The sequence below is a fragment of the Lepus europaeus genome, chromosome 3 (genome assembly GCF_033115175.1).
Source record: "Lepus europaeus isolate LE1 chromosome 3, mLepTim1.pri, whole genome shotgun sequence".
Taxonomy (NCBI): Eukaryota; Metazoa; Chordata; class Mammalia; order Lagomorpha; family Leporidae; genus Lepus; species Lepus europaeus.
Window position 1 is genome coordinate 376,882 of NC_084829.1, and position 23,299 is coordinate 400,180.

The 23,299-nt window shown below is 46.2% G+C and overlaps 1 protein-coding gene, 2 non-coding genes and 1 pseudogene across 3 annotated transcripts; 2 read left to right on the forward strand and 2 right to left on the reverse strand.

Moving 5' to 3' along the window:
* Positions 1-421: 421 nt before the first annotated feature.
* Positions 422-1,364, reverse strand: LOC133756707 (putative vomeronasal receptor-like protein 4). Its single transcript, XM_062187294.1, has one exon. It carries the CDS (start codon positions 1,322-1,324, stop codon positions 422-424), a length of 903 nt encoding a protein of 300 aa, XP_062043278.1. The 5' UTR covers positions 1,325-1,364.
* An 8,828-nt stretch (positions 1,365-10,192) lies between these two features.
* On the forward strand, positions 10,193-10,265 carry TRNAM-CAU (transfer RNA methionine (anticodon CAU)). Its single transcript has one exon. It is a non-coding gene; the product is annotated as a tRNA-Met (tRNA).
* Positions 10,266-17,234: 6,969 nt separating this feature from the next.
* TRNAA-AGC (transfer RNA alanine (anticodon AGC)) lies at positions 17,235-17,307 on the forward strand. Its single transcript has one exon. It is a non-coding gene; the product is annotated as a tRNA-Ala (tRNA).
* A 5,000-nt stretch (positions 17,308-22,307) lies between these two features.
* LOC133756384 (putative vomeronasal receptor-like protein 4) lies at positions 22,308-23,299 on the reverse strand (annotated as a pseudogene).

Here is a 23,299-nt window from a genome sequence, read left to right on the forward strand (position 1 = left end):
ATAAAAATATATAATTAAAAAAATTTCACATTTCTTGTTACTTTATGTGTTTACTGGGAAAGGTAAAATCAGATCCAAACCTTTTTACCACTGCATGCTAAAAGGAAATTTCTGGAGATCATAATACCAAAAACAGAATCTTGGTAGCCTTCTTTACAATTCTATATTCCTATCCTAAGAATTTTATATTTCATATGCAAAAGACCCAAGACCAACAGTGGTGAAATGGTTGTCCAGTTTACCTGTATTTAGCAGTTAAGTTAAACTTCAAAGGACAAAATATATGAAATCATTTTTTTTTGTTCTATATTATAGTGACTAAATTAACTTAAATAGACTTTGTCCATTCCATTGAAAAGCAATACCTATGATATGTCTTTGTACCTGGAGGAATCAGTACAGAAGCAGTTCCCTGCATGCCTCAGTGAGCACGCCAGCATTTAGCTTTGTGAACATCCCTGCTGATCAGAACAAACGGGCTGAGACAGGCATAACCTAGTTCTATAAATATTCTAATATTGAATATTGTGGAATCATCTGTCAAGATGGAACCCAGGCAGAAGGAGAAAATGAAGTCTGTCCAATAGAAGAAGAGGAAACAGATCATGAAAATGAGAGTGCTCTGAGTAGCTCTGACCTCAGGGCTGGGATGTTTTGTAGTCCTGGAGCTCTGGAGGTAGAGGACATGCTTGTGATGTTTGTACAGACGGAGAGCCATGTGCCCACTGCTCCAGCCCATGACACTCTGAAAGGTGAGGTCCCGAAGGGCCATGAGGGAGAGGAAAAGCCACCTGACTATTCGCCCAGCTGGCAGCATGTAGCAATACCCAAAATGCATTCTAACTCCAGACCCGTTCACGCTGTTGACTGCTGTGATGTAGTGGAGCAGGTTAGAGCTTATCAGAAGACTAAGGACCCAGAAGAGGAGGAGGTAGGAAAGAAGCTGCCAGGCACTGTGTGGTTTGAGCTTTCTCCAGCAGGTGGTCCTGGGACTGATGGTGACGGCCTGGACTATGCTGAGGAGGCAAGTGGTGCAGATGGAGAGGCTCCGAGCCACCCTGTTCAGGTAAACCACAGCTTTACAAACAAAGTCACCTAGGAAGTGACTTAAATAAAGGATGGTGGCTATGTCTCTGACCCCTGTGGTGCAAATAATGAGGATGTTTGAAACAGCCAAGTGGATGAGGATAAGGTCTGTGGGTTTTTTCTCAGACCCCATGACTAATGTACATACATATCTCACAAGTACAAGGAAGTTCCCCACAATTCCAGGTCCAATGAGGGAGAGGAAGATTATTCTCTGGATGACATCACTCCAACTCATCTTCTGACTTCATGAAGAGAACAAGGGAAACCTTTTGGGGAACACAAAGAAATCTAAGTGATAATTTCAGGTTTGTGGATTCTCTGTGCTTAATGAAAAGAACCCTGTCTAAAATAAGTACCTGTCCACAGTTATTCTTTCTTAGCAGGCCTCTCATCTCTTAATTGGTCTCTTCTTTTTGTCTTGCTTCTGTTGACACAGAGATGGTGATCAATACGATTTAAACACGAATTCTGTGTTGCTGCATCTTCCTGCCTTTCTATAGGATCCTTCTATGCATCCTTCATGTCCGAATTTATGTGAGGACACTTTCCCCAGAAAATGCTGAGTAAGTGACAACGCCCCGTTGTCAATTCTGAGCCACCATCCAGAGGACCTTTCTTGTCACTGCTCTCACTCATCAACCTACGGAGTTGGCTGTGCTGGTGCCCCACTCACATCCTATTTACCAGCCCTCAAATGAGTATTGGGAATCGGCCAGGCACAGGAAGACAAACACCGCATGTTCTCACTTCTGTGTGGAAGTTAAAATTTCAGCTCAAACAAGCTGTCAATAGAAAAGTAGTCACCGCTGGCTTGGGAGGATGTAGAGAGGTTCAGGGCATGGAAAGAGGAAAGCTAATGGGTAGAAGGGTGCAGCTGAATAGGAGGAGTAACTTCGAATGTTCTATAGCACAGTAGGACATGCATGATTAACAATAATTGTGTGTTTCAGAATAGCCATTAGAGAGGATTTTGAATGTTCCCAACGCAAAGAAATGATAAATTGTGAGACATTTGGATATGGCAGTTACCATGCTGTGATCATTACAAACTGTATGAGGGCACAAAAATGGCATGCTGTACTCTATCCATCTGTATAATTACTATGTGGCAATTAAAAAATTTTAAAAATATTTAAGAATCATATATATATATGTATATAGTGTGAGTGGTAGCTTCTCAAAAGAATTGCACTTGAGCAAAGGGTGTAGCTTCTCACCTCCAAGTTCATTGCTCAATAACTAACACAGAAGGATCCAGAGAACATTCCTCTGTAAGACAGCTGAAAAGCAACCTGGCCTCCCTCAGACCCAAGCTTGTCATTTATAAACAGGATGGTGCTTTATACCAACCAGGTCCACTGTGAGGACTGAAGGAGCACATGGATGCAGTGCTTACATCAGTGCCCAGGACGAGCAAAGACTGATTTTCTAAATGCAGTTGTCAGCATCAATGTGTATACTCACATCAGTTGTTACATTTTAAATTTTCTGTAATTAGGTACTGCATTATATTGTGGTCGTAAATTCAGAAAATCATAAACTTCTAATAAAGAAGCCAAGAAGGTCCCATCCTGAAAACACTGGAGGACAGCAGAAGAGGAATAACATAATCCCAGTGCCAGGAGGGAGAGTGCACAAAGGCAGGGAGCCTGGGGGTAAGAGCTCCCCACTGCATTCCTACATGTGACCTTGGAAATACTACCTGTTCTCCCTCAGACCTAACCTTGCCATCTATACACCAATTGGTGATTTGTACCAGCCAGGTGTCCTGTGAGGATTAAGGAGCACATGAATGCAGTGCCTAGTCAGTGCCCTGAAGAAGAGAAGACACCGTTGTCAGGGTCACTCTGGGTCCTCACCTTGGCTGTGACTTTCTTCACATCTCTATTATTAGGTACTGTGTGTTATTGTTGGTTTAAGGAAAGGGAAATTCAGAAAAAGTACAATCATAATAAAGAAACCAAGGATATGCCATCCTGAAAAGACTGAAGGACAGCAGAGAGCAGACACACTTGTGTTAAAGCAACAACAAAAATCCCAGTGCCTGGAGGGAAAGTACACAAAGGCAGGGAACCTGCAGGGAAGAGCTCCCCACTGCAGGCTGAAAGACCACTGCTGCCTGATGCTCCTGAGCCTCCCTCACGCCTGGGAAACCCAGCAGCCCTGGGCTCAGTGCATCAGTGGTGCTGCTGCACAGCGGCTCATCCAGGGCCAGACAAGCAGACGCTGCTGGGTGCATTGGGACGGGATCACCATCCTCTCCCTGGGTCCTCACACCTTCCTCTTCCACAGGGGACAGGGGAGCTGAGACCCTCCCTCTCCCCACCTGCCTCTGAGCAGCCCTGCCTGGGGCAGCCCCCCTGGCACTCAGCATCACTCACCTGAGCAGTGTGCAGGGGCTCTGGCGGGAGCTGTGGAGAGCAGCACAGCCAGGCCTCTTTATCCTTCCCTGAGTCCCAGTGCTCAGGGACACTCTCACTGCTGTCAACATGTCAGTGTCAGGAGTTTGGCTCTGCCAGGGGAAAAGGCTCCTGTGCACGCTGTGGACCCTGAGGCAGGCTCTGCCTTGTCCCTGTTGGGCCCTAATTTGCTGAGCCCAGAATCCTCTTGGTTCTAATTGTGGTGAACCTGCCCTGATGAGCAGAAGACAGCTGGGTGAGGAGCAGGCACAGAGGGCTCTGGGTTCCTGGGACCTGATTATGTTCTCGTCCCACCCCCTCCTCTCACCACCAAAGCTCAGGACCAACTGGGAGCAGCATCAGAGAGTCAGCAGTGGTCACTTTTTCAACTATTTTTTAAGCTTGCCATTATTTATTAATTTCTGAGAAAAATGTACAAAGAACAGCATTCAGGTTGATTAATCACACAAGTAGCACTCAGTTTCACAACCTGTTGACTTTTCTGAGAAATCTTAGCAGTATCGATTCAGTCATGAGTAGAAAAGTCCTAGAGATGCACAGACAGATTTACCTTTCTGTTGCTCTCATCTGAGTTGAGCTTTTTGTGCATTTCTGTGTTGCCTTGGAGGTTTTCCTAACTGATTCCCAATTTCAGTTGCCCATCAGTGTGTGAATTAGGAGAAAGAGGCTTTTCCATGATTTCATTTTAATGTTTAACAGTACAAACAAGTACTTGTATCTCCAATCTGTGCTCTCTGAAGGCACAGATAGTACCGTGGTGGTACAGATTGTCTTGGGGTCAGTGTTGTGTGTCTCATCTGTGGCAGCCTGGGAAGTGACAGGGAAGAGAGGTCCACAGATTTCATGGTTGTGTGTGCACCTGGCACCCCTTAACATAGCTTCATCTTATAGACTTATTCCATATACTCTCTTACATTCTTACATACTATCTTGTAGACTATACATTGTCTTCAAGGCACCTTAAAAATACACTTTCTGGACATTTAAAAAGTACTCTACATTGATGCGACAAGGCCATTGAGTGCTGGAATCAGGGGCTGCCTTGGAGTGTCTGTCCAGGGAGGGCAAAGGGCCCCTGGGTGCTGGCTGCATGCAGAGTCAGGACTTGGAGCCCACTGAGGAGTTCCCTCTCGAGTTCTACACTTCTCTCTGTCTGTATTTGTCATAATACCATTTCTTTGGGGAGCTCAAATTCTGCAATTTTGATGTGGACCTCACTGAGTGCTGTGTGGCCTTGCTCTCAGGATCCCACATCAGCTCTGGGGCCCTGGAGCCTTTCAGAGATGGCCTCTTTCTCATCTGTCCAGCAGACAGCAAGAAGGCAGCAGCCAGGTGGGGCTTTAACCTCCTATGGCACAGCGCCGGCCCCAGGAATTATTTTGCTTAATTTCCCTTTCAGATTGTTCATTGTTAGTGTTTAGAAACATAACTCAGGGCTTCGCTGTGGCGTAGCAGGTAAAACTGCCATCTGCAGTGCTGGCATTCCAAATGGGCATGGGTTCGGGTCCCGGCTGCTCCCCTTCTGCTCCATACCCCTCTTCTATGGACTGGGAAAGCAGTGGAAGATGGCCCAAGTCCTTGGGTCTCTGCACTCACATGGGAGACCTGGAAGAAGATCCTGTCTCCTGCCTTCAGATCAGTACAGCTCTGGCCATTGTGGCTAACTGAAGAGTGAACCAGCAGCAGATGGTAGACCTCTCTCTCTCTGTCTTTCCTGCTCTCTGTGTGTAACTCTGTCTTTCAAATAAATAATTCAATTAATATTTAAACAAAAAAAAGAAAGAATTTACTTCTGGTGTTGATTTTGTTTCTTGTAATTTTGCTTATTAGTTCTAGCTGGTATTTTTGTGGAACCTTTATGTTTTTCCCCATACAAGACATTAGACATACATTTGCTTTCTCTGATCCAATTTGGATGCCTTTTTTAAATTCTTCTTGGCTAAATTTCTGGCTAAAAATCCAGTATCATGTTGAACAGAAGTGATTAATGTAGGCAATCTTTTTCTTGATCTCAGAGGAAAATCTTTAGTCTTACCATGCAGGATTATGTGACCTGAGGTTTGCACCTGTAGCCTTCCAATGTGAGATAGAGTCCTCCTATTCCTGAGTTCTTTGATGCTTTTGTCGTGAAAGGGCATTGACTTCTGTCAAATGCTTTATCTGCACCCATTGAGAGGGTTATGTGGTTTTTCCTTTATTCACTGTTAAATACAAAGTAATCTTTTCTTCTGCCAGGGTATTAAAAAGATGCTAAAACAAACATTTGAGGATATGCAATTGGTAAATAAATTCTAGTTGAGACTGCATGGAGTTCTGGGCTCCAGGCTTCTGCCTGGCCCAGCCCTGGGTGCTGAAGGCATTTGAATGAACCAGCGATGAAGGATCTCTCTGTGCTCATCCAGCTCTTTCTCCCTATCTCTCTGCCTTTCAAATAAAATGAAAATTTAAAAATTTAAAAATAAAATATATACAGAGAAAGCATTCTAAAAAGGAATATAATATGTTAAGGCACTTGAAAAACTGACTCAAGGTTGTGAGACTTCATTTTTAGGAAGTTAATAAATCCTTCTGTAAATCTTATACAGACAATATTAAAAAGAGAGCAAAATTCGCATGTAGGTTTTTTTTCTCTCAAGCTAGGTAAGTTATTTTCTGCCCAAAGATTCTTTTAATCAGCAAAGAATTTCCTCAATTCTCTGTTTCAACATAGTCTCAAATTATTGCTATGAAAACCTTCTTAGTAAAAAGATAACGGAGGCTGGCATTGCAGTGTGGGGGGCTAAGATGCAGCCTCAACACCAGCATTCATGTGAGGCTGGTTTGAGTCCTAGCTGGAAAGCTCCCTGCTAACAGACCTCGAAAGCTGTGGAAGATGGCTGTACCTCCCACGTGGAAGACTTGGGTGGAGTTCTAGGCTCCTGGCTTTGTGTGGCCCAGCTCCAGCTGCTGTGGCTATTTGGGGAGTGACCAGAGGGTGGAAGATTTTCTCTTTTTGCTTGCCTGCTCTCTAACTCAAATAAATAAATAGATCTTTAAAAAATTAGAGCGATAATGAAATTCCTAACTACCATTATTTTGTATCAGTGTGTTTTTAAAAATACAGCCCACAAATATCTTACCTGTAGATGCTGAAGCTTTCTATTTTGTTCCTGAGCCAGCATCTTTTGGTTTTGTCTGCCCAAACTCAAAACAAAGAAGGGTGTAAGATGCTTTCTTTGCATTTCAAGGTCTTCCATGGCTGTGTGGGTGGGGTTCTTGCTACCTGAGAGAAGCTATTTAGGAAGGAGGAAGATTTAGTTTGGTTCACAGTTTTGAAGCTTACACTCCAAGTTTCAGTGGCCTCTTTGTTCTGATGTCTGATGATGGAATGGATGGAGGGAGGCAAGCAGAGGGAGGATCACATGACCAATGAGGAAAGGGTGGAGGAGTGAGAGAGAGAGACAGAGAGCAAGAGAGCAGGAGAGAGTGAGAGAGTGAGAGACAGAGAGTGCTAGGCCCAACTGGGGCTGGCTAATATAGCCAACCTTTTGGAGAGAACTACCTTCCAAGGGCATGTCCCCAGTGATCTAAAGAAGACACTAGGTCCACCTCCCAGGCACCATAATTGGATCAAGTCTCAATCTTTAATCCATTATTCAATTATGTAACATTTTGAAGACAAGGCTACTAACTCATGGGACTTTGGAGGACACCCAAACTCTTATTCAAATCTTATAGCACTTAACAAAAAGTCTTTAATCCATTATTCAATTATGTAACATTTTGAAGACAAGGCTACTAACTCATGGGACTTTGGAGGACACCCAAACTCTTATTCAAATCTTATAGCACTTAACAAAAAGATTTACTTATTTATGATCTTAGGGTTAGGGTTAGGGTTAGGGTTAGGGTTAGGGTTGGATTACTAAAACTTGATTGAATTTAGACTCTCAAGCATAAAATAATAACTAAACACATCTAAAGAGTAGGAGGCATGGGAGAGGAACTGGAAGCATACTGCTTGAAAGCCTTATTTATTTGAAAGCATTACAGAGAAAGAGGGAGAGACAGAAACAGAGAGAGCTTCCGTCTGCTGGTTCACTTCCCAAATGGAAGCAACAGCTGGAGCTGGGCCAGGTGGAAGCCAGGAGCCAGGAGCTAGCAGCTTTGTCTGGGTCTCCCAAGTGGGTAGCAGAAGCCCAAACACTTGGGCCATGTTTTGCTGCTTTCCCCTGTCAGCTGAATCAGACTTGGAGCAGCCAGACACAAACCAGCACCCGTATGGGTGCCAGCATCCTAGGTGGCGGCTTTACCCCAGGGCCGGCCCTGGAACTGGAAATCTTGATCTGCAGAACGCCCTGCTCAGTGGGAAGCACACCAGCTACCTCTCACCTCTAGCATACTTACACTGCTTCTCAGCAACACCATGGACATAGGAAGATGAAGTCTGCATCGATTTTTCCTGTGAAATCTTCCACAAGATTTGAAGTCCCAGTGGCTGGAAACCTCTCCCACTTGGTGGTCTATTTATATATTTATAAGTGGAAATATTAGTATTTGTTTTACTCCCGGTTTACCCTGGTTGCTTGTTCTCTCTAAACTCTATCCGTTGGAAGTAAGCCCCCTAACGGTGGTCCCATTGGGGGAGTGGGTAATTAAGATACTGCTCTTGGAGGGGAGAGCATCTACACACAATTTTTTGTAGTGCTTTCTGCATTTATTTCTTTATTCAGCCATCTATTTATATCAGCATGTGCTCATAGAGTTTTTTGGTCCAGTTTACTTTTTAACGTTTCTTATCTAACTTAGAGATTCCATTTTTTATTCGTGAGCTTCCTCCTTGCAATTGACTTTTTTTTTAGGGTTTATTTATTTATTAGAAAGGCAGAGTTACAGAAGGAAAGAGACAGAGAAAGAGATCCTCCATCTGCTGGTTCACTCCCCAAAGGGCCACTAGCCCTAGCCGAAGCCAGGAGCCAGGAGCCAGGAGCTTTTCTGGGTCTCCTATGTAGAAGCAGGGGCCCAAGCGCTTGGGCCATCTTCCACTGCTCTCCCAGGCTCATCAGCAGGGATGCTGGTTGGGAGGCAGAGCAGCAGTTTGGAACCAGCACCCAAAGGAATGCCACAGCCACAGGCAGCATCTTAACCTGCTAAGCCAGAGCGCTGGCCCCTAGACTTTAGTTAAATCCAATGATACCTGATTATTTTTGGTTTGAGCATTTCCATTGTGTATATTTGGAACTGTTGGCATGGGAATGAAAATGCATCATCAAGGGGCCAGTGCCAGTGGCGCAGTAGGTTAATCCTCCACCTTCGGTGCCACCAACCCCTGTGCCCTAGTCCCGGCTGCTCCTCTTCCCAAGGCCTTGGGTCCCTGCACTGGCAAGGGAGCCCAGAAAAAGCACCTGGCTCCAGGCTTCAGATCCACACAGGACCTTTCCTTGCAGCCATTTGAGGAGTGAACCAACTGATGGAAGACCTTCCTCTCTGTCTCTCCCTCTCACTGTCTGTGACTCTACCTCTCAAATAATTAAATAAAATCTTAAAAAAAACCAAAATGGCCGGCGCCGCGGCTCACTAGGCTAATCCTCCGCCTTGCGGCGCCGGCACACCAGGTTCTAGTCCCAGTCGGGGCACCGATCCTGTCCCGGTTGCCCCTCTTCCAGGCCAGCTCTCTGCTGTGGCCAGGGAGTGCAGTGGAGGATGGCCCAAGTCGTTGGGCCCTGCACCCCATGGGAGACCAGGAGAAGCACCTGGCTCCTGCCATCGGAACAGCGCGGTGTGCTGGCCGCAGCGCACCTACCGCGGCGGTCATTGGAGGGTGAACCAACGGCAAAAGGAAGACCTTTCTCTCTGTCTCTCTCTCTCACTGTCCACTCTGCCTGTAAAAAAAATGAAATAAAATAAAATAAATGCATCACCAAGTTTTAAGGACAGAGATTGTGAATGCATTTACTCTTCTCCAAGGTGGTTAGTTTATTTCATAAATGGTTCGTGAATGTTAATAATCCACAAAGGATTTAAGAATGTTTATTTTTCTGCTTTAGAATGATCAACACATCTGCAGAATGCCGTGTATCTGTTTTTACTAACCTCTCCCTAAGATCATAAACCTCTCCCACTTGGTGAAAGAGATGGATCAGCTGCTAGAAGCTCAGAGGACCCTAAGCAGGTTGCCTATGAAGGTCCATATCTAGGTCAATCATAATCAAGTTCCTGAAAATTAAGACAATGAAGCTCCCAAAGCAGTCTGAGAAAAATAGCGCATTACCTACAAGGGAGCAAAGATTATCAAGTGACAGTGAACTTGCAATAAACCTCACCCTTGAGGCATGGATCCCCTGACGTTGTTGAGTTGAGTCTGACTGGTAGTGCTCAGAGACTCTTTGGGTCCCCAGGCATCGGGGTGAAATCAGGTCAGTGTCCGTTTGCATCTCTTTGCCAGTGCACAGCAACCCCCCCCCCCAACCATGTAAGTGATCCTGTTACCCATGAGGAAGACTGAGAAGCTCATCAGTGAAGGTTTGTGGCAGAGTCCCCAGGGAGCCTGGCTTTCCCTTTGCTGAAGGGGCTCTGAGTTTCTGAAATGGTTCAAGTGAGAGTTAAGTGAGGAGTTGTGATCATGTGGTCTAGCAATTCAAGGTAGAATTGAAGTCAGACGACCATGCTTTCTGTGTATACAAATCAAAGACTAGCAAGGACATGCCTCCTTAGCGCAGTAGGCAGCGCGTCAGTCTCATAATCTGAAGGTCCTGAGTTCGAGCCTCAGAGGGGGCAGCTGAGCTTTTGTCCCAAGTTAAGGCTCTGGGGCCAGTGTTGACAATGCATTCCCATATCAGCACCACCTCTCCAGTAGATAAAAGGCTTGGGTGACCTCCTCCATGCTTCCACTTCAGTTTTAAGGATGTCATGATCCCAAAGATTTCCTGAGTCAGACCAATCTACTTCCTGTCTGTGAGTACTTGGTAATGGAGGTGGGAGTCGTTCTAGGATCCTGGGACTGTCCTCTGAGTGTATTTGGTGCAGCCCTGGTGAAAGGCACTTCCTGTGGAACTCCCTCTTGTGCAAGGGCAGATCTATTAATCTAAATTATCTCTGCCATTCCAATCTCCCTTGGGCTTTGGACACCTTCCTTTGTGGTACCCTAAGGAGGTCTGATATTTCACTAAATTTAGAAGAGTCCATACTTGGTGCAGTTTTGATTCCTTAACCAACCCACAAACTTTCAGAGCCATTCCCAGTCCCTCAAATAAAAATGAAATTCAGAATCTCTGCTTAGTGGCTTCACCAATGAATTTTGCCTGATCTAATTTTATGTTCCTTCTTGTGTGGACCATTCTCACTCTGATCTCCACCTCAAACCCCAAACAATCCAGAAACTGTTTCTGAAGTAAAGATTAAATATGTTCTGATACACGTGGCTTCGCTGCTACACCTATCTTGCTCTGAAATAGATTCATGACTTTTTTTTCTTTTCTTTTTTTTTTTTTTTCATTTGAAAGTCAGAGTTACATAGGGAGAGGAGAAGCAGAGAGAGAGAGAGAGAGAGAGAGAGGTCTTCCATCCGATGGTTCACTCCCCACATGGCCGCAACGGCCAGAGCTGTGCTGATCCGAAGCCAGGAGCCAGGAGTTTCCTCTAGGTCTCCCATGCGGGTGCAGGGGACCAAGGACTTGGGCCATCCTCTTCTGCAATCCCAGACCATAGCAGAGAGCTGGATCAGAAGTGGTGCAGCCTGGACTTGAACTGGTGCCCATATAGGATGCAGGCGCTTCAGGCCAGGGTGTTAACTCGCTGCACCACAGCGCCGGCCCGATTCCTGACTTTTATGACTTTGTGTAGCATCCTTTGCTATCACAATCACATTGGCATCATGGGGTCATCAGTTTCAGAAACACCTAGTGGAAAATCTGACCCCTCCTGGATGGACCTTGCCAAAGCAAAAACATCAGGCGGAATCTAATCCAGCCCATCGGTCTAGTTGTGCATTTATGGAAAATAATGGGGAGAATACATTTTTTCCCCAACAACCTTTTATTTAAGGAATACACATTTCATGCATTTTATAAGTACAACTTTAGGAACATAGTGATTCTTCCCACTGTACCCTCCCTCCCACCTCTCTTCCTCCTCCCCCTCCTAACTCCATTCTTATTTTTTCTAGTATCTATATTCAATTATCTTTATACACATATGATTATACTAAGTAAAGAGTTCAACAAATAGCATGAAATTAAAAAAAAAAACTGTTCTTCAACTGTTGAGACGAGGGCTGTTCAAAGTCATTGCATCTCAAAGTGTCGATTCCCTTCTATAGTTTACCTTTTTGGTGCTCTATTTGTATTAGGGAGAATGTATGGTATTTTTCCTTTTGGGACTGACAACAACATGTTTTATGGCACCATAGGAATGGGTACAATTCTAATGTCAAGAAGTCTACTGCACAAATGTCCCAGTTCTTTAATCGATGAAATGAAATTTAAAAGGCAGTACAAAGATTATAGATAACAACGGATTTCAGAGACACTCCCAAAGAACACATGTTGGATGCTACTAAGGTCTTCTTTCCTTAATTTTATCCAATCTGATAATCTAGGCCAACTGAAGTAGAAGTTAATCCTTTTACCATGATGTGTAGGTAAATGAACATTTAATTCCCAAACAAGTTGTAGAAAATAAGTGAGAAAAAAAATAATGCTGTTTATATCAAGTACAATGAAATGGAAGTGAAGGAATAAGAGCTAGAGGAAAATCATGGAGAGATTAGTAACACTAAGACTATCTTGCATTTTCACACGTGTTCTCACCTACTGTCCCCATAAGCCACCGATGTGGCAGAGAAGTGGCAGTGATGGCATCTCAGCACCCACACATCACACCCGATTTCAGGTGCCTTATTCTGTCCGGGTGTGGTCTCCCCAAAGGAAGCCACGGAGAAGCTCCAGAGTGTTACTTGGAAGACAGTGAAAAAGACACAGGGAAAACACAACCGACAACACAGCAGTCAGGTAACCTTGTGCATCAGCCAAGGTGGGACTGTTAAGTACTGCCTTGGAGGTTCTGTGTTTTTGGAAGTCCGATCTGTATGACTGGGACATACCCCAGACAGGACCCTCCCCCTCCCCCACAGTGAAGGAATCCACCAGAAATAAATCGAGTCCTAGTCTCCTCTAAGCAGGCTGATTGGTGACGTTCATCTACATGAGGCCAGTCTGTGAAGAATGTGCAAAAGGCAGTACAGAGTCAAAGAATGTGAACCACCAACTTATCTGAAAAAAAGTCCTGAAAACTGTTCCATTAGTAACCACTACAAAAAGCACATTAAACACCTAAGAATAAATTTAATTAAGAAGATGAAAGATCTGTACCCTCAAAATATAAAATATTGATAAAAGACATTGAAAACACAAATAATGGAGATAGCCAGTGTTCATGGATGGGAACAATTCACACAGTTAAAATGTAGTGGGCGAGGTAGGGTCTAAACCCCTATTCCAGGTCATTTTCTTTTACCTATTGAAGCATTCTAAGTTCAGGCACAAATACACTGCCCAAAGTGATGGAACAAGGACATAAGCCCCAGCCATTCTTGCTCATTGCCCAAAAGATAGATCAACATAGGAATGCATAACTTGCCTTTGAATCTCAGTTGGGGCTCTCACCCTAACCCTTCACACCCCACCCTGTATTCTTTTCCAGGCTCCCAAGGCCCATCAACTTGCGTACAGGCAGCTGGTCACCCACCTCTACGAATTTATTTTCTCTGAAGAAATGCGGTCTGGCTGTAAATTCGTACACTGCCTCCTCTCTAGTCTGCGCCTCTTTTCCTAACACAAAGTGATCAAGTTTTTTAAATAGAGGAAAAAAACACACACTTGGGCATGGCTCAGGAACAGAGTGGGCCAGGAAGGGACAGGATGGGGAGAGAAGTACAAAAATGGTGCCCTGGAGAGAGCAAGCCCCTCCAAGGTGCTGGCTTCTGGTGAGGTGGAAAGGGGCGTGGTTACCTCAGATCACCTCCAAGTGAGGGGAGATACATCCTGGGAAAGGGGTTATTTGACTGTCAGGTAGTGGATAGGATTCCATTGGGCAGGGGAGGTGTGGCTTCCAGCTTGTGGACTTAATCTACACTCTGCCTGATCCCATATAAAAAATGTCACTAGTAATCAAAGAAATAAGCAGATTCACTTCACATCTACTATAAATCCATAATAATCAAAATAACATGGTACTGGCATGAAGACAGACAAGTAAAGCAATGGGACTAAATTGAGTGTCTGCTGCAGTGATTAAAGCACTAGTTGAGATGCCTGCACCCCATAATCAGAGTGCCTGAACTCCAGAGCGCCTGGGTTGGAATTCCAGTTCCAACCCAATATCAGCTTCTGCTAATATACAGCCTGGGAGGCACTAAGTTTTGGCTCCATTACTTGGGTCCTTGTTTTTCTGGTTTCTGGCTTTGGCCCAGGGCCAACACTGGCTGTTGGATGAATTTGGGGAATGAACCAGTGGATGGAAGACCTTTCTCTCCCTCTCTCTTTCAAATAATCAGAAATTGGATGTGAGGGCGATCTGCCTGCGACATCTGTCACCCCATTGATCGCCAGGCTTGATTCAGCTGATCTGGCTGGATAGGCGGATGTCCCCTTCCTCCTTCACCTTCCAGGTCCTTCCTGAAGCTGCGCACTCCATGGAAGAGGACAACCTTCCCCACTAGAGGAGGACCGGTCTTCGGTCAAGGGTATACGAGTAGCTGCGCTCCCCTGCTAGAACCTCCAAACAACCTCTCAAATAGTTAGAAATTAAAAGCAAAACAATAGAGAGTCCAGTAAAAAACCCAAACATATTTGAATATAGTCTTTGGGTTTTTGACAAAGGCATCAAGAATATACAATCAAGAAAGGATAATCTCTTCAAGAAATGGTGTTGGGAACCTAGGTACTACATGCAGAAGAATGAAAATTAGAACTGTATCTTCCCAATACAAAACACCAACTAAAAATGTACTGACAACTTAAAGGTAAAACCAAAAAGTCTAAAATTCCTAGAAGAAAGGTAGAGGAGAAGCTCCTAGTTGTGAGTCATAGCCATATTTGTTTGGATGGGACACTAAATCTCAGGCAACAATGGCAAAAAGTAGACAAATAGGGCTGCATAAACATAAAAATCTTTTGCAAATCAAAGGAAACGAACAGCATTATTAGAAGGCAACCCAGGGTTATGCAAAAGTATTTACAAACTACATATCTGATTAGAGGTTATGAAAAAAAAAATACATAGGCCGGCACCGCAGCTCAATAGGCTAATCAACCACCTGCAGCACCGGCACACTGGGTTCTAGTCCCTGTTGGGGCACGGGTTCTGTCCAGGTCGCTCCTCTTCCAGTCCAGCTCTCTGCTGTGGCCCCGGAGTGCAGTGGAGGATGGCCCAAGTCCTTGGGCCCTGCACCCACATGGGAGACCAGGAGAAGCACCTGGCTCCTGGCTTCAGATCACTGTGGTGAGCCGGCTGCAGCGGCCATTGGGGGGTGAACCAATGGAATGAAGGCCTTCCTCTCTGTCTCTCTCACTGTCCACTCTGCCTATCAAAAACGAAACAAAAAAACAATCAAACAAAAAAAAACATAGTGGAAAGTCACCACAAGACAATTCGCAAAATACACCCAACACCGGAATAAAGAAGGTTTATTGTCAGATGGGGGAAACCCAACAGCATGCCTCCCATGCATGAGAGAATAGCAGCCTGTAAGAACAGGTCTTATAAAGCTTTGCAGAGGTGAGGAAGTGGGAGCAGTGAATCCCCTTAGGGTGCGGGTGACACTTGTGGTTGGGCCATTTGGTCACCTGACTTCTAGTAAGCCAGGCTGGGCTTAGGATTGAAGCTTATTGTACAAAATGGCAATGCAGCCACAGCCTAAAAGAGCACTCCAGATAATATGGTAACATTTTACTAACACATAGGACACCACCCAACTCAACAGAAAATCTGATGAAAACCTGGCCAAGAATCTGAAGGGACATTTTACCAAAGAGGAGGCAAGAAGTACATTTAGAAATGCTCAGCAGGGAAGCACAAATCAACACTACAGTGAAATAGGATCTCAAACCTGTTAGAATGACTATCACCAAAAAGCAAAACTTAGCCAGTGCTTGGGGAGGTGTGAATTAACAAGAACCTTGCACTCTGTCGGTGGAAAATGAATTAGCGGAGCCATTAGGGAAAATAGGATCATGCTTCCTCACCAAAGCACAGACAGAATTTGCATGGATCAAGCAATGTCACGACTGGTCACCTACTAAAAGCAAATGAAATCTGTTTACCCAGAGATACTGGGCATCCATGTACAAGACAGCTTTATTCAAAATAGTCTAGACATGGACTCAATCCCCCTGTCCATGAGCTAGTAAGTGGAAAAATAAAATGTGGTATTCATACACAAAGGCATGCGATTCAGCCTTTAAACTAACAAGAAAGAAAGGGGAGAAAGAGAGAGGAAGGAAGGAGAGGGAGGGAGGGAGGGAGGGAGGGAGGGAGGGAAGGGAGGGAGGGAGGGAGGGAGGAAGGAAGGAAGGAAGGAAGGAAGGAAGGAAGGAAGGAAGGAAAAGAAAGGAGGGAAGCAGGGAGGGAAGGAGGGAGGGAGGGAGGGAGAGAGGGAGGGAGGGAGGGAAGGGAGGGAGGGAGGGAGGGAGGAAGGAAGGAAGGAAGGAAGGAAGGAAGGAAGGAAGGAAGGAAGGAAGGAAGGAAGGAAGGAAAAGAAAGGAGGGAAGCAGGGAGGGAAGGAGGGAGGGAGGGAGGGAGAGAGGGAGGGAGGGAGGGAAGGGAGGGAGGGAGGGAGGGAGGGAAGGAGGGAGCGAATCCTATCACTGCAGCAGCATGGAAGAGTCCCGAGGGCGCGATGATGGTGAACTCAGGACCACAGAGAAGACGGCACGTGATTGCCCTCAGGGGTGGGATCTGAAAAGTCCCACTCCCAGAAGCAGAGAGAAGCGCCCAGGGTCCTGCAGCCGGGAGCAGCCCCGGGTGGGGTGGGGGTGAAGATCCCAGGGGTGCTGGTCACGCACGCGGATGCGGGTCCGGGAGCGAGGAGTCCTGTTGCCCAGCACGGCGGCTGGCGTGGACGGTGACGTCGTGTGAGGACCGCGGCGAGCAGGCTGCAGTTCTCCACAGACAGGACGTGGCAGCGAGTGCGCACCGCCTGGAGGACCCCGTCACGCGCATTCCTACACAGCGCCGTCCACTACAGAGCGCGTTTCCAAGGGGTCACCACAGCCACCGGGGCAGACAGACGTCCTCCTGGCGCTGTTTCCGCGCTGTAGCGGTCGTCACGCTCGCGTCCCACGCGAGAGCTCCCCGGTTCGAAACCGGGCGGGGGCAGCGGCTTTTGCCTTTTCTTCTTTCACCCCGGGAGGTGGCCCCCGGCCCTGGCCACCGCGAGCTTCAGGGCAGCCCCGAGAGTGGCTGCTCCGCGCGTCTTCTCCCGAACGAGGGCTGCGCCGTGGGATTCCGGCGGCGCCGCGTGTCTCGGCGCCCACGCCCTCGGCGGGCCGTGTCCCCTGCAGGACGGAGACGGCGCTGGCCTCGCCCGGACTGGCCACTGCGGGTAGACGCGCCCTGGGTGCAGTCCCGGTCGGGTCGTGGTGAGAGGGTGTGACCGCTCTGCGCTCCAGCCGGCCCGGGAGCAGCCCGAGGCCCAGATGTGCAGCAGCCAGGACTCAGGGAAACCAACCAGAGTGGGTGTTGGCAGCTGGGGAATTAGCTCAGGTGGTAGAGCGCTCGCTTAGCATGCGAGAGGTGGTGGGATCGATGCCCACATTCTCCACACCTTGCTTTTGAAGAAGTCGAGAAAATACCTGCGACAAGACTCCTCTGGACACAACCAGACAGGACTCCTGGTCACCTCACTTGACAACGCTGTGCGGTGTGTATTTGGGGCTTTTCCCACATTGCTTCAGAGGAACTGGGGTCACAAAATCCTAAGATACCCAACTGTCCTTTTGTTCCTCGGTTGCTTCAGTAACTGGCCCCACATTTGGCACAGGACTGCAAAAACCGTGCATACTGGATGGCAGTCCCAGCTTCCTGAACAGGACGTGAGCAAGTGGAGCACTAGGTCCACGGGTCCTGCTGTGGCTGTGCAAACACCCAGAAGGTGGACTCCTTGGGGACTCCTGGGCAGACTTCTGCCCTGTGACATGTGTCTCTCATGCTACACAACACACTAGGGACTCTGAGACCTGACCACTGGCTCCCACACACTCCAGAAATCTCTCCAAAGCATTGCAAAGGTTTGGAAGTGGAGTGGGCATTGAATCACAACACAGAGCTGGTGACACTTGCAAGTCACACAGATCTGGTGCACTGCCAGCAAAAACAATAGTAGCAACCCTGGGTAAGAGACCAAGAGAAAACAGTGCTGGACACTCAGAGTGGCCCAGCTACATCCCACATTATTCAGCATATGGAGAACTAGGAAATCCTAATTCCTGTGGGAATGGCAATGCATAGATACCAATGATGAGAAGATGTAGATATTGGATATTTGACAAATATCCTCAAACAGTTGTAACAGTGTTTCAAGAAGTAATGACAGACTCTCTTGAAATGGGCAGAAAGCCCAGGAAGTCTCAGGAAAGAATGGAGTATAAAAAGAAGCCAGAGCTGTAATTTGATTTGTTGTATAAATCAGGACAATTAAAACCAATCAAACAAAACACTCCATGGGCCCAGTGACAGAATAGAGAGGACTGGTATGTGGCTGTGGCCTAACCCCCTACACCACAATGCCCACATCCCTATGGGCAATGGTTCTTGTCTCGGCTACTCTGCTTCTGATCCAGATCCTTATTAATGTGCCTGAAAAGGCTGTGGATGATGGCCCAAGTGCTTGGGCTCCTGCCACCCATATGGGAGACCTGGGTGAAGTGTCTGGCTCCTGGGCTTCTGCCTGGCCCAGCCCTGGGCATTATGGCCATCTGTGAAGTGAACCAGCGGATGGAGATACTCTCTGTGCCTATGTGAATTAAAATAAATTTTTAAAAAAATATTACTTTAAATTGACAAAACTCTATATGTAATGTGCATGGTGCCTTCCTATACATGTACATGTTGTAAAACGGCTGAAAAAAAAAAACACTAGGTCACACACTCATGACCTCACATGCTTTATGCGTGGGAGGAACACATACAGTCTATTTTCTCAGCAGTTTCCAAGAATTTCTAGTCATGCTACTGTACACATCTCTTCAACTTCCTCCTCTGTGATCAGAATTTTCTGTCCTTTGCCCAACGTCTCCTCAGATCTTTAACCCCATCCCCACCCCCATCTGCTCCCAAGTCTAGTTTCTGCTCCTGGGAGTGGGGCTTTTTCGATCCCACGTGGGAGAGAAATCACGTGGCCTTTGTGTTTTTGTGCCGGCTTGATTGCACTTAACATCATGCCCCCAGGTTCATCCATGCTGGTGCAATGACAGAATTCCACCTCTCTGAAAGGCTAACTGGCATGCATTGTGTGTCTATACCACACTTTCTTCTCCGTTCACTAGCTCGTGGACACTGAGGTTGGGTCCTGTCTCTGCTGTTGGGAATAAAGCTGCCATGAAGATGGGAGGACAGGGATCTCTTCACTGGTGGATTTCATTTCCTTTGGGTAGGTAACCAGTCTTGAGGTTGCTTGATCTACGCAAGTTCTCTTTTTAAGTTCTTCCTATGTATTGCCTCAGAAAACTTAGGGCATCGTTTGCTCCTGAAATAAAGTATACCTCCTAATGAATGTCTTTAAAGTTCCTTAAATGTAGTAGTTGCATAACTTCAGAAAATTAGAATCTGAAATACATTTGTATTATTGGTCACCCATAGTGAAGTAGACTTTTACATATTCTGTATCTGTGCAATAAATTGAAGTGTAGTTTCAAACCTGTCACTGGTATCCCAGCCTGTGTGCTACTGCTTTTAACACTGGTACAAGAATACATGCTACCCTGTGTGTAAGTTCTCATACTGTCCCAAGAGATGCTTTTAAATGTCCAGTCTCATTCTAGTTAGTGTCTCAGGTTACCTCCTGAGATGATAAGGATCACCAGAGTTATGCTCATTATGAAATGTTGGTATGCTACTTAAAAAGGAGACAAAGGACCCAATTCCTAACAATAATGATGATGGTGGTTTAAAGAATCATTTATATAAAGATTCATTTTACAATATTTACTAATTTGAAAGTCAGATTTACAGAGAGAGGGAGAGGAAGAGAGAGAGATCCTTGATCTGCTGGTTCACTCCCCAGATGACTGCAATGGCTGAAGCCAGGAGCCAGGAGCTTCTTCCCGGTTCCCACAGAGGTAGCAGGGGCCCAAGCACTTGGGCCATCTTCCGTTGTTTTTCCCAGACCACTAACAGGGAGCTGGGTCAGAAGCAGAGCAGCCAGCTCATGACCCAGCCCTCATGTGAGAAGCTGGCACTGAAGGTGGCAGTTTTACCTACTGTGCCACAATGCCAACCCCAAGGCTCATTTTTACATTTATTTTCCCTATATAATTTTACAGCAGGCCTGTAGGGTAGGGCTATTTTTTTAATTGAAATTATGCATAGACAATGTTCTTTGATCACTTATGTGATTAATACAATAATGAGTGTGAGTAAATAAAAGAGTAGACCCTTTATAGCATTTCTGTCTGAGAGATCCGGAAGCCTCATACCATGCAACCCCTTCAGCAGTCACATCACAATGTAATAGAGGGTGGACAGCGGTTTCAATCATGTGAGCACAGTATTCCCACGTGAAGAAATCTGGGGCTGCTGTTATGTGACCCAGTGGGTGAAGCTGCAACTTAGCATGCCTGCATGTGCTATCAGAGTGCTGGTTCAAGCCTTGGTTCCTCTGTTTGCAATGCAGTTTCCTGCTGATGCATTCTGGGAGGCAGGAGATGATGGGCCCCTGCCACCGCTGTGGGAGACCCCATGGAGTTCCTGGCTGCTGGCTTCTGCTTGGCCCAGCCAAAGCCCTGCCTTTCATGTAGATGAAAATAAACTTTTTTTTTTTTAAAGAAAGAGACATTCGCTTTTAGTCTTCTGGGTGGCTGAGATGTCAAATTTATAAGCTTCTGAGGAAAATTGTTCAAATGTATAAGCGTTGATACAGATAGGAGATGAACCCCCATGTGCTTCCCTTGCAGTCATCAACACATTACCGATCTCATCTCCCCCACCCCATTTACAGGGGAGGGCAGGGGCAGTACTTAGAGTAAAATCCAAACATAGCACCTTAAATTTCTTAGGCAAAGTGTCTTACAGATAAGGGCTTTTATATTTTACTTGTATTCTTTTTAAAAAAGTATTTATTTATGTATTTTTATGAAAGGTGGAGTGACAGGGAGACAGAAAAAGAGAGTAAGAGAGCGAAAGAAGGTTTTCAATCCATTACTTCACTCCCAAAATGCCCATAACAGACAGGGCTGGGCCAGGCCAAAGTCAGGAGCCAAAACTCCATCTGAGTGTCAGGAACACAGGGACTCAGGTCATTATCTGCTACCTCCCAGACACATTAACAGAAAACTGAATCAGAAGTGTGGAGCAAGAACCAGTACTAATGAATGGGACGCAGGCAGCCCAAGTGGTATCTTAACAAGCTGTGGCACAATGCCCAACCCTATTTTATTTATTTATTTCTGTCTTCAGGCAGAGCAAGACAGGGCCGGTATGGCTCCCACACATCCTCTTATTTTGTACTTTGTTGCCCCCTTGGTTCAGAGGTCACAGAACTGTGGTCACAGATGGGTGAGGCACACTCACTGGGTCTTTTGTGCCCTGATTTTTCCTGTAGCATGGCCCAAAATGCATCACAGTCCTGGACAGGGCAGGCCACAGCCACCAGTTGATAGCCCCAGCTTCTTGGTCAAGGAATGGGAAAATGGAGCCCAGAGAGGCCATCAGTCCTGCTGAGACTGTGGGAGCCCACCCGGAAGGAACCTACCCTTGTGAACTCCTTAGCAGACCTCTGCTCTGTGAATATGTGCCTCTGGTCCTACACAGCACACTTTGAGAGCTGAGACAAGGGATAAACCGCATGGGTAGGTGCAGTTATAAGCAAGTGAATAATTATTACATTGTCTGACAACAGCCTGCATTTGCTAACAAGATATCTGAAATAAAGAGGAGCTCCTGAAGACAGGTTCATGTACTCCAGGACCAAGAAAAGAACAGTCTTCACCGCACATCTCCCTCTTTCCAAAGTGACCAATCCCAAGAGGGCCAGGGTCACGAGTCTCATACTTCATGCAGAGAGCCGCAGCCTGACTGGGTTATCTTGTGGAAGGAACATGTGCCGGTAGAAAACAACATTCCTCAGTCAACCTTACATTTAGAGGAGGCTATTTAGTAGTTTAACAATATATCCAAATATTTACTGGAAGTTTCTAAAAAAAAGTTTTGCTTTCCTAAAGAGAGAGAGAGAGAGAGTGTGTGTGTGTGTGTGTGTGAGAGAGAGAGAGAGAGAGAGAGAATATATGTAGTCTGTTTTTGTCTGTTACTGTCCACTTTTTCTCATGATCAGGATGCTGACTAAACTACAACACCAACTGTGCAAACAAGAAGACACAAGCTACATGGCAATGATGGCAGAATGGGAGGCTGGGGAGAATCTGTATTGCCCACTTCCTAGAACCCCTCAACAGGCTTAGATTGCCTGGTACAGACTTGTTATTAAATGAAAGTGTATTTTTGCAAGCCTTGATGAATTTACTATTGTGATCCATACGGAGAAAAGCAATCCCTAGAGACATCCTCAGTACCTGGCAGAGTCAGTACAGAAGCAGCTCCCTGCCCTCCTCAGCCAGCTCTCCAGCATTCAGCAAAGTGAACATCCCTGCTGGTCAGCACAAAGGGACTGAGACAGGCGTAACCTAGTTCTATAAATATTTTAATATGTAACATGGTAGAATCCCCAATCAAGGACCCTAAGTAGAAAGAGAAAATGAAATCTGTCCAATAGGAGAAGAGGAAACAGGTCATGAGAACGAGAGTGCTCTGAGTAGCTCTGATCTCTGGGCTACGATGTTTTGCAGTCCTGGAGCTCTGGAGGTAGAGGACGCGCTTGTGATGTTTGTACAGACGGAGAGCCATGTGCCCACTGCTCCAGCCCATGGCACTCTGAAAGGTGAGGTCCCGAAGGGCCATGAGGGAGAGGAAAAGCCACCTGACTGTTTGCCCAGCTGGCAGCATGTAGCAATACCTAATGTACGTTCTAACTTCATACGTCCTAACTCCAGACCCGTTCACGCTGTTGACTGCTGTGATGTAGTGGAGCAGGTTAGAGCTTATGAGAAGACTAAGGACCCAGAAGAGGAGGAGGTAGGGAAGAAGCTGCCAGGCAGTGTGTGGTTTGAGCTTTCCCCAGCAGGTGGTCCTGGGACTGATGGTGAGGGCCTGGACTACACTGAGGAGGCAGGTGGTGCAGATGGAGAGGCTCCGAGCCACCCTGTTTAGGTAAATCACAGCTTTGCAACCAACGTCACCTAGGAAGTGACTTTAATAAATGATGGTGGTTATGACTCTGACCCCTGTGGTGCAAATAATGAGGATGTTTGAAACAGCCAAGTGGATGAGGATCAGGTTTATAGGTTTTTTCTCAGGACCCATGACTGAAGTATGTACATATCTCACAAGCACAAGGAAGTTCCCCACAACTCCAGGTCCAGTGAGAGAAATGAAGATCGTTCTATGGATGACGTCACTCCCAGTCATCTCCCAACTTCATGAACGGAATGAGGGAAACCTTTGAGGAACACAAAGATGTATCAGTGACCAAGTTCAGGTCTGTG

Excerpts from the sequence above, each read along its gene's own strand:
- LOC133756707 (XM_062187294.1), bottom strand. The coding sequence starts at position 1,324 with ATGAGTTGGAGTGATGTCATCCAGAGAATAATCTTCCTCTCCCTCATT.